Genomic DNA, 15157 nt, shown 5'->3' with positions numbered 1-15157 from the left:
AAGCTGAATTAGAGCAGCAAAAATGGAGGAGACGTTTTGGATGAATTTGTGATAAAAGTTTGCACCCTCAGAAAGCGTTAAATTCTCCTGTTGTGGTGGAAGGGGGACAAGGGAGCAGTCCATACCAATGCCTCTTAGCTTCTTTTAGGGTCCACAGTGATACCCTCAGTGGAGATAAGGCCCAGGAACGGGATGGTCTTTCATTCAAACTTGCATTTATAAGGCTTGACATTCAGGCAGGGAGTATAGAGATGGCCTAAAACTTGGTTTCAGTGCTCCCCCAGTGAGGAAGGGAAAATAAAAAATAATGTCATTAAAAAAAAAACATGAACATGTTGATGACACCTCTGAAGATATCGTTGATAAAATGTTGGAAAGTGTCCAGGGCCTTGCAAAACACAAAGGGCATTATGAGCTATTCAAAGTGCTCAAACATGGTACGGAAAGCTGTCTGCCATTCCTCTTCTACTCTAGAAGGTCCAAGATTGAGAAGGTCCAACTTAGTAAAGCTCTTGACAGACTGAAAGTTCTAGGAAATCTCTCGAAATAATAAGAGCAGGTAGTGGTTCTGTGTGTCTACTGTACTGAAATAGTGTATTATGCTTTATCTACTGTGCAGGGTAAATAGTGTTCTGCTAGCGTGTTCCATTTTCGGTGTTGTGTATAGTGTGCCAGCTATCATGTGTACATTTACAATCTCTCCAGGGTCAATGGCCAAAATTATAAGATGATGCAGTACTAATACCAAAAATGTAAAAAAAAGCACTTTGTTTTCTTTTCTTTTTTAAATATCAAATATAATTGTATATCTACACACAATTTTTGTAAAATAAGAAAATGGTGTGTATAACTGTAATATTGGTACTTACAAAAAACAAACAGGAGGCTTATGAAAACCAACAAAACAGAGAACTTCAGAAAGAGAAGGCCCAACAGCATAAAAGTCACCCGGCCTCTTCTATTCTTGCCAGCTGGAATTAAAATGTATATACAAGTAAAATATATTCAAGCTATGGAAGGTAGAAAGTGCAGGCAGTAGTCACAAAATCAGCTAAAATCTGGATCCCCAGGAACAAAAAATATGCATATAAAATGTCTGTAGATGATGCCGACTCACCCAAAAGTTGAAGGTGGTGCTCTCAGGACCAAACGCATATAATGGAAAAAATGCCAGTGGGTAGAGCCCCCATGGAAAAGAAGTCCTCAGGAGAACAGTCTGCGGCTTAAAACATCGTGCAGGCAGCCCATAGATGTGGATGTACACACAGAGGTTGCACAATTGCATGTCAAAAGTATACACACGGGCAGGAGCTGCTGCACGGATCCAAACACAGGCATTGTGTATTTGGAATCACATCACATGCAGAGATGCATGAAATAATTTACACAAACACTTCCACTTTCCACAAATATTTCCCTTTTCAACACTATTCTACTTATATCTATCAGTATGATTTTGTATACCTTTTATGTATAAGCATAACATGTTTCCTAGTCTATGGTACACTATTAATTACATATGTTTGCCTATTAGCCCTGAAGAAGGCGAAGCAGATCCTTAAAATATGTTGGATTACTGCTAGCTTTTACATCTGCTTAGGGGGTGAAGGCAAAGTCTAAGGAAACGTCGTGCAAACGTTTCCTTACCCTTTAAAGTCAATTTTTTTTTATGTCCCTTTCTCTGCATTTAGGCTTTACGTTGTCTGTGAATTAAGGCGGGGGGGGGGGGGTAATAAATATTTACCATTGGCTTTTGCTCGTTGGGCCATCCTCCAAGTATTTTCATCGTCTTGATGATGTCCTCCTAAAAAAAGTCAAAACATACAAATTAAAGCTCAGCTCTCGGCTATTTTTTCAATATGTCCAACAGCAGGTATAAAAATAAAAGAGTAGCTCTAGCTGCAATCTCACCTCCTCTCTGACACTGTTTCTTGCAGTAATCTCTGTTCATCACAAGATGTTCTCAGTCTTCTGGGCTAATTGATAACCACTCATTCAGAACACTGAAGGTATATATTAAGTGCAGGTCCTCATGGGCCCTTCCTCTGAAGTAGTGCATGGTAGCCAATCAGCTTCTAACTTCAGCACGTTCAGTTAAGCTTTAGTAATAAAATCTGGAAGCGGGTTGGTTTCTCTGCAGAAGTGTACCAGATTTGCACTCTCTAGTTTTAGTTAATAACCCCCACAGTTTACTAGTTCAAATAGGAATGCTGACATCAACTAGGAATGCTGACATCAGCACATTTCACATTTTTCTGCATCACTGAGGGCTATAAATAATAATGAATGTGATAAATCAAATAACCACAAATAATAGCGCAATCCTAAATCAAATCAATAAATGAATAAATAACTAAATATATCCACCACCATATATGTGCAAAAATATTCAGTGCTAAATCATATATAGGAAGTCCCCATATAGTCCATTCAGAAAAGTCCATATATCAATGATCCTCAATAAATGAAGTAATGAGATCCTCTTTCACCAGTGTGATATCCAGTGCACAGAACACCCCATCAAAATGCACACTCACCATGTGCTGGTGATAAACCAGCATATTATTTTATATCCAGCATTCCACCAAACAGGATCCAATTTAGGGAAATCCTCTCATATCCAATTAGCACACGTGAATGAAAAGAATACTCGCCATAGTGCAATATCATCCAGCAAATTTATTGTAAAAAAACCCCCTGTAGCCTCTCTGAATGTATTCCCGAGTGTAGCTTGGGGTGAAGTTTCAGTACCAAAAGCAGTAACCCCGAGCTGCACTCGGGAATACCATGCTGCGCTGCTCCGGCATCTGTTCTTCACTTACCTTGTCCTGCGCTCCCGTGATGTCCCTCCTGCAGTGTTCCCGGCAATGTAATCCGGCAGATGCCGGCATCTCTCTTCTGGGTTCCGTCCCCTGCAAGCATCGGGACGTACGGGGGACGGAACGGCGGGAAATTTGAAAATGCCAAAAAGTGACATTCACTAAATACACTAAAATCACATAGTAACACATTACTGTATCAAACCATTTCACATACATTTTGTCCCGAGTGCTTTGTCCTGTGCCCTGCCTGCATTTGTACTGTTCTTTCTGCCTGGAAACTGAGAAATGTCCATGGCGTCCAAAAAGCGTCCCTTTAGGTCAAAAGCAGTTTTAGACCGGCTAGAGAACAGCGATAGTAAATTAGAACCACTTGCAGAATTGAGTGATAATGATTCGTGGGGAAATTCATCATCAGACACTGAAAACAATTTTGTGACTTTGCTCAGTGATGTGCGAACTTGGCGCTATATTTCAAATTTCAGTGTTTTTGGTTTGATTATATTATTGAATTAAATTTATTATTATAACATTATTATTTTTTATGATTATTTATTAAATTATAATTTATGATTTCGTGTTTCAAATTTTATCATACCCAGGATGTTTACTAGACTCTTGTTCGGACAGATTTCAGTGACTTATTCCTAAAAATTACAGGCCTACAATAAAAAAAATACATATTTCCATGCAAAAAAATGTACCGCTTTGAGCACAGAAATATGGACATAAGCAGACCGCTAGGGAGGTTAAAACCACACTAACAATGAGCAAATATATACACAGCGTTTGTTAATATTCAGAGCTACAAGCTCTGTGTCCAGCGTCTCACCAGCCTGCCTGCACTCAAGATGGCGATAGTGCGATCACATGGTCCGGACACGTGCATCACCGTGCGTAGTGACATCACCGGTTAGCCACACCCTAACGCGTTTTGTCCAATGACTTCTTCTGAGGGAGTGGTAAGCAGTACATGGAGGGCGCTCTTAAAGAGCCACCTCCTTTCTAATTGGCCCAATCAATAAAACACCTGAAGGTGTAATGTTGTTACTTAAACATAATGCTATATATACACCAGACTACCTCATTGCAATAGCACCATCTTGTGTGCAAATACTAATATAACAATGAGATAATAACAACATATATCATTGTAAAAGCCATCAACATAATAACGTTTATATACTCAAACAAATATACTTTAAATCAATAATAATTAATATAGAAATTATATATTTTTAAAAAATATATATATAAATATGAATGACACTAAAATAAATAAAATAAATTAAAAATAAAAAAATTATTAAAATAAAACAAACTAAACTAAAAAATTCATGCATCACTAATGAAACAATTTAAGTCCAGTTCAACGTTTAAACCCTTAGGAGATAAAGCTTCGGTTAAGTAAATGCATTTAGTTTTACATTTTGAAAGCTCCCTAATTCTATTGGATCCCCTCCAAGCTTTGGGAATAGACTCAATGGCCCAAAATTTTAAATTGGTTGAATCACAATTATGATATTTCTAAGATACACTATGGTACTTGTACCCCTTGCTAATATTCCTTAAATGTTCAAGCACCTTAACCTTCAGTTGTCGCTTGGTCCTCCCAATATAAATAAGGCCACATGGGCATTCCAAACCATACACTACATGGGTGGAATCACAGGTTAAAAAAGAAGAAATATTGAATTCCCTATGATTGGAATTGGAGGTAAATTTAACCAATCCCTTAAATTTATGTTTAGCCAAACTACACGCTGTACATTTTTTGCAAGAATAAAAACCTTTTCTATCTTTAAATATATTCAAAGTCTTAGGGGGATCCAGAATTTTCTGGACTATTTTATCTCCAATAGTAGGGGCCTTCCTATAAATGAATACTGGTTTTGCGGGAATAACATTCCCCAATAATTTATCAAGCCTCAAAATGTGCCAATGTTTATAAAAAATATCTTCAACAGCCTTATATTGTATATGGTAATTGGAAATAAACCCCCACTGATGCCTATCACTTGGGGCTAGTTTAGGTTTCTCAACCAACAATTGATCCCTGGGGATTAATTGAACCTGGTCAACTATATCCTTCAGTTTATTCGATTTATAACCCTTATCCATAAATCTGTTTACCAAAATATCCGCCTGAGCTTGAAACACAACAGCCTGACTACAATTCCTCCTCATTCTCATTATTTGACCCTTGGGTATATTCCTCAACCACTGAGGGTGATGTCCACTAACCATTGGCAGATAACTATTTCTATCTGTGGGTTTGAAATACATTTTTGTAAGCAATGTATCATTAACCCTAAAAATGGTGAGATCCAAGAAATGTACTGATTCAGCACTATATTGATAATCCAACTTAATATTATTAGGATTATTATTCAAACTCTCCAGAAAACTTAATATTCCTCCATCATCACCAGCCCAAATCATGAACATGTCATCAATAAATCTCTTGTATAGCAATACCTGCTCACGTTGATGGTTGAACACCAACCTGTCCTCCCATTCTGCCATGAACAGGTTTGCTATACTGGGCGCAAAATGGGCTCCCATTGCTACACCCCTCTTCTGGGAAAAGAAGCTGTGATTGTACCAGAAGTAATTATGGGATAAGCAAAATTCTAGAGTGTCTCTCAAAAACTTCTTTTGATTATATGGTAAATCCTCCCTTTTACTCAAAGCCCAGTTGAGAGCTAACAAGGCATCATCATGTTGTATAATGGTATAAAGAGACGACACATCTGCCGTAACTAGATATAATCTCGAATGGCCAGTAATTTGAACTTCAGCGAGGAATTTGAGTAGATGTTTGGTGTCACGTAAATAAGTCTTAGTGGATGACACACTTGGTTGTAAAAACACATCCAAATATTGACCCAATCTCGCAGATACTGAACCAATACCATTTACAATAGGCCGATTCATTATTATTTACAGTGTACTATTATTATTATTAATAGCAGCACCTAATGTTTTATACCCATTATCTTATTATATTGGTGTGATGATGTTGGTTTAAGAAGTGTTTTGAGTGTTATACTCATAAAAACACTTTTAGGTGACTGACCTAATTGGTTATCACTGAGGACTACCCTGTCTGGAGAAGAGGAAGAGGTAAAAAGGTAAGTATAAATTAATACACAAGTGCTAGCTGGGGCATTGGGGGAGGCGCTATCACTGGGTTGGAACATCTTGAGCTGTAGTTAGGCTTAAAAAAAATGTAAAAATGCAGGCTGGGAGATGAGGGTTACATATCAAGAGATGTTAAAATGTTTCATTGTTTCTGTTAAAAATAAATAACAGTAACTATTTTAGAAATAATATCTATAATTTAACGTATTTAATGGGTAAGCAATTACATTTTAAGTTAAAATGTACAGTGTATTGAAAAAGTATTCATAACCCTTGAAATTTTCCTCTTTTTGTCATGTTACAACCACAAACGTAAATGTATTTTATTGGGATTTTATGTGATAGACCAACAAATAGTGGCACATACAGTTGCAAGGAAAAATATGTGAACCCCTTGGGATTACGTGGAGTTTTGCATGAATTGGGCATAAAATGTGCTCTGAACGTCATCTAAGTCACAACAATAGAAGAACACAGTCTGCTGAACATAATACTACACAAACATTAGATGTTGCCATGGTTTAATTGCACATAACATGTAAACATTCACAGTGCAGGGAGGAAAAGTATGTGAACCTTTGGACTTAATAACTGGTTGACCCTCCTTTGGCAGCAATAACCTCAACCAAATGTTTCCTGTAGTTGCAGATCAGACCTGCACAACGATCTGGAGTAATTTTGGACCACTCCTCTTCACAAAACTGTTTCAATGTAGCAATAGTCTTGGGATGTCTGGTGTGAACCGCTCTCTTAAGGTCATGCCACAGCATTTCAATCGGGTTGAGGTCAGGACTCTGACTGGGCCACTCCACAAGGCGTATTCTGTGCTGTTGCAGCCATTGTTTTGTTGAATTACTTGTATGCTTTGGGTCATTGTCCTGTTGCATCACCCATCCTCTGCGGAGCTTCAGTTGGCGGACAGATGGTTGTACATTTTTCCTGCCAAATGTCTTGATAAACTCTGGAATTCATTTTCCCATCAATGACAACAATCCGTCCAGGCCCTGAGGCAGCAAAGCAGCCCCAAACCATGATGCTCCCTCCACCATGTTTTACAGTGGGGATGAGGTTTTGATGTTGGTGTGCTGTGCCTTTTTTTCTCCATACATAGTGTTGTGTGTTCTTCCCAAACAACTCAATCTTGGTTTCATCTGTCCACAGTATATTTTGCCAGTAGTGCTGTGGAACATCCAGGTGCTCTTTTGCAAACTTCAAACGTGCTGCAATATTCTTTTTGGACAGCAATGGCTTCCTCCGTGGTGTCCTCCCATGTACTCCATTCTTGTTTCATGTTTTCCTTATTGTAGATGTGTCAACAAAAATGTTAGCATGTGCCAGAGATTTCTGTAGGTCTTTAACTGACACTCTGGGATTCTTCTTTACCTCATGCAGCATTCTGCGCTGTGCTCTTGCAGTCATTTTTACAGGACGACCACGACTAGGGAGAGTAGCAACAGTGCTAAACTTTCTCCATTTGTAGACAGTCTGTCTTACCGTGGACACATGAACATCAAGGCTTTTGGAGATACTTTTGTAACTCTTTCCAGCTTCATGCAAGTCAACAATTCTTGATCGTAGGTCTTCTGAGAGCTCTTTTCTGCGAGGCATGGTTCACATCAGACAGTGCTTCTTGAAACCAGTAAACCCAAAACAGGTGTGTGTTTTTTAAGGGCAGGACAGCTGTCAGCAACACATCCAATATCATCACACTGATTGGAGTCAAGGTTGGCTCCAAGATTGGCTCCAATTAGCTCTGGGAAAAGTCATTATGTTAGGGCCTCACATACTTTTTCCTCCCTGCACTGTGAATGTTTACATGTTATGTGCAATTAAACCATGGCAACATCTAATGTTTGTGTAGTATTATGTTCAGCAGACTGTGTTCTTCCATTGTTGTGACTTAGATGATGTTCAGAGCACATTTTATGCCCAATTCATGCAAAACTCCACGTAATCCCAAGGGGTTCACATACTTTTTCTTGCAACTGTAATTGTGAAGTGTAAGGAAAATGATAAATGGTTTTCAGAATTTTTTACAAATAAATATCTAAAAAAAGTTTGGCTTGCATTTGTATTCAGTCCCCTTTATTCTGATACCCCTAACTAAAATCCAGTGGAACCAATTCCCTTCATACCTAGTTAGTAAATAGAATCCACTGCAATCTCAGTATGAATATAGCTGTTCTGTGAAGCCCATCGAGGTTTGTTAGAGAAGATTAGTGAACAAACAGTATCATGATGGCCAAGGAACACCTTAGACTGGTCAGGGATAAATTTGTGGAGAAGTTTAAAGCAGGGTTAGGTTAAAAAAAAATATCCCAAACTTTGAATATCTCATGTTCAATCCATCATCTGAAAATGAAAAGAGTATGGCACAACTGAAAACCTACAAAGACATGGCTGTCCACCTAAACTGTCAGGCTGGGCAAAGAAAGCATCAATCAGAGAAGTAGCCAAGAGGCCCATGGTAACTCAGGAGGAGCTGCAGAGATCCACAGCTAAGGTGGGAGAATTTTTCCACAGGACAACTATTAATCATGCACTTCACAAATCTGGCCTTTATGGAGGAGTGGCAAGAATAAAGCCATTGTTGAAAGAAAGCCATAAGAAGTCCTGTTTCCAGTTTGCGAGAAGCCACGTGGGGGACACAGCAAACAGGCGGTAGAAGGTTCTCTGGTCAGATGAGACCAAAATTTAACCTTTTGACTTAAAAGCAAAACACCATGTTTGGCGGAAAACAAACACTGCACATCACCTTGAACACACCATCCCCACAGTCAAACATGGTGGTGGCAGCATCATGTTGTGGGCATGCTTTTCTTCAGCAGGGACAAGGAAGCTGGTCAGAGTTGATGGGAAGGTGAATGGAGCCAAATACAGTGCAATCAGGGGCAGACTGACCATTTGGAAACTCGGGCATTGCCCGAGGGCCTGGGGTCAGTAGGGGGTCCCATGCGATGCCCCTGGTACCTTTTTCATAGGCTTTTTTGAGTTTCGGCAAGGACACAGGGGCCCCATGATCCCTATTGCCTGGGGGCCCCATGAGTTGTCAGTCTGCCCCTGAGTGCAATCGTAGAAGAAAACCTGTTACAGTCTGCAAAAGACTTGAGACGGGCAGAGGTTCTCCTTCCAGCAGGACAACGACCCAAAACATCCAGCCAGAGCTACAATGGAATGGTTTAGATCAAACCATAGTCATGTGTTAGAATGGCCCAGTCAAAGTTGAGACCTAAATCCAATTGAGAATCTGTGGCAAGACTTGAAAATTGCTGTTCACAGACACTCTCCATCCAATCTGACAGAGCTTGAGTTATTTTGCACAGAACAATGGCCAAAAGGTGGTCCTACAAAGAATTGACTCGGGGGGCTGAATACAAATGCACGCCATGCTTTTCAGATATTTATTTGTCAAAAAAATTGAAAACCATTTATCATTTCCCTTCCACTGCACAATTATGTGCCACTTTGTGTTGGTCTATCACATAAAATCCCAATAAAATACAATTATATGTTTCGTTGTAACATGACAAAATGTGGAAATTTAAAAGGGTATGAATACTTTTTCAAGGCACTGTATCTCAGGGGTACTCAGCCTTTTAAAGAGTGAGGGCCACTTGGCAATTTGGTAACTGGTCATGGGCCACAATGTAATGAAATGGCTCAGAATTTTTTTTTTTTTTATTTTGAATAGCATATTAAACATTTTCCTCCTGTAGTCACTGAATGCCAGTGGGAGAGAGAAGAGGAGAAGCCAGCTTTAAGCGGTTGCAGAAGGAAAATGGAGAGAGTCAGTTCATGTATATGCCGCCCCTGCCTCCCCTCCTGTCCAAGTGTAAAACAGAATGTGAGAGGAAGGCCAAACAGGCCCCTGGAGCATGGAGCCTTGCGACCCCTGACACTACACCAGTGGTTGGGGGTGTGTGGTAAAAACACACCTCAACTATGGAGTTTTACCTCCTCCAAAACGCAAATGTAAAAGAGACCTTACTGTCCTGAGTCTCCTATAAGGCTGCTTTCACACTGATGCACTGCGGTTTACCCATACCGTGAGAGCAGTGCACCTGCGGTCTTCCTGCAAGTTAGTTGTGTTTTGCCATAGACGTCTATTATATCTTGCAGGTGTTGTGCACTTTCTGAAAATGCACCAAAACTCCTACATTCAGAAGTTTTGTGCACTTTCAGAAAGTGCAAACCTGCAGGATATAATAGAAGAGTGCTTCCCTGGTTTGAGGTCAAGGGCCACATCAAAGGGCTCTGAGGGCCACAGGCACCCCTGAAGTATCTAAACTCAAACACAAAAATGTAATATATTGCAGCTTACAAATTCTTAGATGTGGTGGCTGAAGTTTTCACAGCAGTCACATGACCCTAAACCCCACCCCACCTCCCGACTTCTGAAACCCTTAAAGGGCCAGGAGGCGCTGGCGTGAAGGGGTTAAATAAAAAAATAAAAGCTGACCATTGTAAGCACTTATTTTAGTGGTATATGGTTTGTCTCAACTCTCTAACTGCCACTTTTTCAGGACAGTTTGGTCTGTTAAAAGAAGTTGAAAATTACAGACTTACTTCTGGGTCACCAGGGGAAGAGAGCCTGAAAAATCCAGCATGCAAAATCTTTGTTTTGGGGTTTAGATATGCTTTAATGTTCTTGGCAGTGATGTATTTGCACTATCACCTTTATGAAAATTGTGGGAAGAACACACTGTAAGACAGAAATGAAGTTAGGTTGGTGTCCAGTTGACAGCGGTTTCACCAGACAGGAAGTGAGGGGAGGTCTCCAACAGTAACAAAGGCTAAAATTAAAACTTTTTTTTTTTTTAAGGTAGAGTAAGGCAGTATAGACCCCCCTCTGTCACCTTTGTATTTTGGTGTCCTTGTTGCAGATTTTCCCTCACTTTCTGTCTGGTGAAATTGTTGTCCGCGGGACTGTAAGTGAGGCAATGTCTCTCTAATAGAACATCAGATATAATTAAAGCCTACAGGGTTTCTGTCACAGGTGATGTCAGTGTCAGTTAGTCAGTTCCCCTATTGTCAGTTAGTGTCAGATTGTCCCGCAGCAGTATTGCAGTCTCATTATAAGTCGCTGATCACCACCATTAGTAGCTTAAAAAAAAATAAAATTCCATTATATACTGTATAACAGTGGTCTCCAAACAACAATGAGGCACTCTTCTACCCACTGACACCAATAATGGGGCATTATTCATTTTCCTGACACCAACAATGGCAATATTCCTTCCACTAATACCAATAATGGGACTTTGTTTATTCTCATTGATACCAGGGTATTTTTTACTCTCACTGGCCACAGTCCGGCCCCCTCAAAGTCTTAAGAACAGTAAACTGATCCTTTGTTTAGAAAGGTTGGAGACCCCTGATACATAACATAGTTTTAGGTGCTATAACTTTCTCGCAACACTTATTGGGATTTTTTTTTATCAAAAACATGTAACAGTACATTTTGGCCAAAGTTTATGAAGAAATGTTATTTTTGAAATTTTTTTATTGAACGTTATATAGCAGAAAATAAAAAAAATTGGGTTTTTTTAAATATTTTTCAGTATTTTATCATTTATAGCACAAAAATAAAAAACCCAGTGGTGATCAAATACCACCAAAAGAAAGTTCTAGTTGTGAGAAAAAAATTATATAAATTTTGTTTAGGTACAATGTTGCATGACCGCACAATCGCTAGTTAAAGTAACGCAGTGCCTAATAACAAAAAATGGCTTCAGCCACCACATCTAAGAATTTGTAAGCTGCAATATATTAAATTTTTCTGTTTAGGTTTAGATACTTCAGGGGTGCTCAACCTGTGGCCCTCAGAGCCCTTTGATGTGGCCCTCAACCTCAAACCAGGGAAGCATACGTCTATTATATTATTATTATTATAATACAGGATTTATATAGCGCCAACAGTTTGCTCAGCGCTTTACAATATAACGGAAGACAATACAGCAACAATACAGTTCAATAGAAGAGGGATAGGAGCTTACAATCTAAGAGGGAGGGGCTAGTGGTACAAAAGGTAGTAACTGTGGGGGATGGACTGGTTGGAAGAGTAGAAGATGCCATTATTAGCTGAGGGCAGGATAGGCTTCCCTGAAGAGATAGGTTTTCAGAGATCGCCTAAAAGTGAGCAGAGTAGGCGATAGTCTGATAAATTGGGGTAGAGAGTTCCAGAGGATGGGGGAAGCTCTGGAAAAGTCCTGGAGATGAGCATGGGAGGAGGAGACAAGGGAGCTAGAGAGCAGGAGGCCTTGCGAGGAGCGGAGAGGACGGTTTGGATGATATTTGGAGACAAGATTGGTGATGTAATTTTGGGCAGAGTTATAAATGGCTTTATATGTTATTGTTAATGTTTTGAATTTTATCCGTTGGGCAATGGGAAGCCAGTGGAGGGATTGGCAGAGAGGGGTGGCAGATACAGAATGGTTAGTAAGGTGGATAAGTCTGGAATGGATGTATCTTGGAGATGTTGCGGAGGTGGAGTCTACAAGATTTGGACAGCGATTGGATTTGGGGCTGAAAGGACAGATGGGAGTCTAGGACTACACCTAGTACCCTGGCATGAGGGGAGGGAATGATGGTTGTATTATTGATCTTGATGGAGAAGTCAGGGGAGGGGGCACGGGCTGTGGGGAATACTAACAGCTCAGTTTTGGAAAGATTTAGTTTGAGGAAGTGGAGTGACATCCATGCCGATATGTCGCTTAGTAGGTTAGTAATGCTAGAGGAGACTGAAGGGGTGAGGTGAGGAGTAGAAAGATAGATTTGTGTGTCATCAGCATAGAGATGGTACTTAAAGCCATGGGAGTTTATCAAGTGACCAAGGGAGGAGGTGTAGATGAAGAAGAGAAGGGGTCCAAGGACAGAACCTTGAGGGACCCCTACAGAAAGAGGGAGTGAAGAGGAGGCAGCATTATAGGTAACGCGGAAGGAGCTTTGCGATAGGTAGGAGGAGAACCAGGAGAGAGCAGAGTCTTTGAGACCAAGAGAGTGGAGTTTTTTGAGGAGGAGGGGATGGTCAACCGTATCAAAAGCCGCAGAGAGGTCAAGAAGTAAGAGTACAGAGTAGTGGCCATTGGTTTTAGCGGTTAGTAGATCATTTTTGAGTTTTAGTAGGACAGTTTCAGTAGAGTTTACTGAGCGAAAGCCAGACTGTAAAGGGTCAAGAAGGTTGTTGTCAGTGAGGTAGGAGCTCAGGAGATTGTACACTAAGGTGTCCATTTATGACACAGAGAATAGCTGCGATTCAACAGATCTGAGCTATTCTCTGGTCATTCACAGTTTATGACACTCAGGAGATCATGTCAGCTCTTCACTGGAGATCTGTGTTCTCCCTCCAGATTCTCCAGCCCGGAGCTGGAGAATCAGAGGGACCGCAAACTAAGCAGAGATAATTGACCTCTGCTTAGTAAACTGATCTTTTACTGTAATCTCAGGAGATTATAGTAAAATCAGCCATTTTCCAGAGTTTGTAGACCATTCTCCAACGTTTGGAGACCGTTCTCCCTTCGTTCGGAGAACTGCTTCATAAATGGCATTCACAGGAGAACTGTGTTCTCTGAGAATGCCGGAGAACTGAGCAGCGATCTATTACCGCTGGTTCATAAACGGACACCTTAGTGTTCTAGGAGTTTAGAGGTAAACGGGAGCAGGGAGATGGGTCTTAAGTTGTCCAGGTTGGTGTGGTCCAGGGAGGGCTATGGGAGTGATGGGAGTGATGTGCACTTGCTTTAGAGGGGAGGGGAAGGCACCAGTAGAGAGGGAAAGATTGAAGATGTAAGTGAGGAAGCATAGGATGGAATAAGAGGGTGACCATAGTAATATCCTGCAAGTTTGCAATTTCTGAAAGTGCACCAAAACCTCTGAATGTAGGTGCTTTGTCTTAGTGTACTGGGGTGCCATTCAAAATTAATAGAACATCAACATACATAACCTGCGTCATTGTACATAACCTTTGCACAATAATGTAAACCAACCCCATTAGAGGCAGTGGAAAATCAACAGATTTACTAGCAGGATCAACAAGTAATGGAACTATACTATTACTATTACTCATTGTATACCCAAAGCCAAAAACGTTTTCATTTTGTTGTGATACCATAGAGAAGGGAATTGTTGATTTGCCTTCCCTTCACTTTCTGTTCTATAGACATAACTGTAAGTAATAGGAAATCTCTGCAAAGTCAGGGAAATGTCTTCTTAGATAGCAGTCATCAAAACAAAGTTACATTTTAACAGCAGCTTCAGATCTTGCTTTATACCAGTGGTTGTCAACTTATGAGCTAAAGGAGGTCCCAAACAAGACCCTTGACATCACTAAAGAGCCAAACATAATGTTCAATATATATAATGCTTGAGAGGACTATCAGAAAGTCAGAGAGTGTGGGTGTGCCACATTTATGGCTACAAACACCCTGCAAAAGAGAAAATGAAACTGGGAACATGTTATATGAGGCTAGTGGAGTCAATGTTCCCACTACAGACTGCTGAGGTCTGATGGTCGCCCATCATATACCAAAGATCCGCAGGCTGGGCACCAGTGCATTATACAGTTTCTTTCCAGTCAAATGTCCTAAATTTCTCTTCCAACCTTGTACAGGGTAACAATTTCCAGACCTCTTGAGAGTGTCTTTTATATCTGAGCTCCAAAGGTCATCCTTAGACAAACAAAATCTTCCCAATGGGACAAGCAGGAAAAAAATATATAAGCTGTCAGGATTTAACCCTTCCCTCCTCTATTCAAAGCAAAGAAATGCCTGTACATATAGTTTAAGGCTAAACCATTCCTCAACAAGCCCCGCTGTGACTGGCTCTCTTAAAAGTGTTAAATATTAAGAGTAATCTAACATGCATTAAATACCTGAGGTCCACATATTTTCCATGGTCTCTGTTCTTTGCTGTGTGCAGATCAGTTCCTGCTATGTGCTCTCTAAAACAGATACTCAGGATTTCGGTGCTCAGATTACACAACATTCCCAATATGAAGGTTTCTGACCACAAAGAAAAGGGAAGTCTATTGCAATAGTAGTGTACGTGAGATGTTGGTTGTTATTCATTTTACTCATTGCAGCTTCATATAAACAATACATTTGCTACAGTTAACATTTATTAAAAGAACTTGTTTGTGTCTGTTACTAAATATGATAGGAGGGAAGAAATTAGTCAGTTAGAAATTACCCCTGGTT

The 15157-nt window shown here is 40.1% G+C and overlaps 1 protein-coding gene across 2 annotated transcripts in view; it reads right to left on the bottom strand.

Annotated features, from left to right (window-relative positions):
* LOC149436925 (hepatic lectin-like) overlaps window positions 1–14940 on the bottom strand; it is a 30325-nt gene extending 15385 nt beyond the window's left edge. For both annotated transcript variants that reach the window (XM_089661242.1, XM_089661243.1), the window contains exons 1-3: window positions 14833–14940; window positions 1745–1804; window positions 870–971 (exon numbers count right to left, since the gene is read on the bottom strand). In XM_089661242.1, the coding sequence (XP_089517368.1) occupies window positions 870–971; window positions 1745–1804; window positions 14833–14854 (184 nt within the window). In that variant the 5' untranslated portion in view covers window positions 14855–14940. The remainder of the gene's footprint in view (window positions 1–869; window positions 972–1744; window positions 1805–14832) is intronic.
* Between the last annotated feature and the right edge of the window lie 217 nt (window positions 14941–15157).

This window comes from Staurois parvus, unplaced genomic scaffold (genome assembly GCF_062004578.1).
Source record: "Staurois parvus isolate SC_StPar_1 unplaced genomic scaffold, SC_StPar_1.0 ptg001328l, whole genome shotgun sequence".
NCBI classification, from domain to species: Eukaryota; Metazoa; Chordata; class Amphibia; order Anura; family Ranidae; genus Staurois; species Staurois parvus.
Note: the sequence above shows the minus strand (reverse complement) of the source record. Positions and strands in the feature narration are given on the sequence as shown.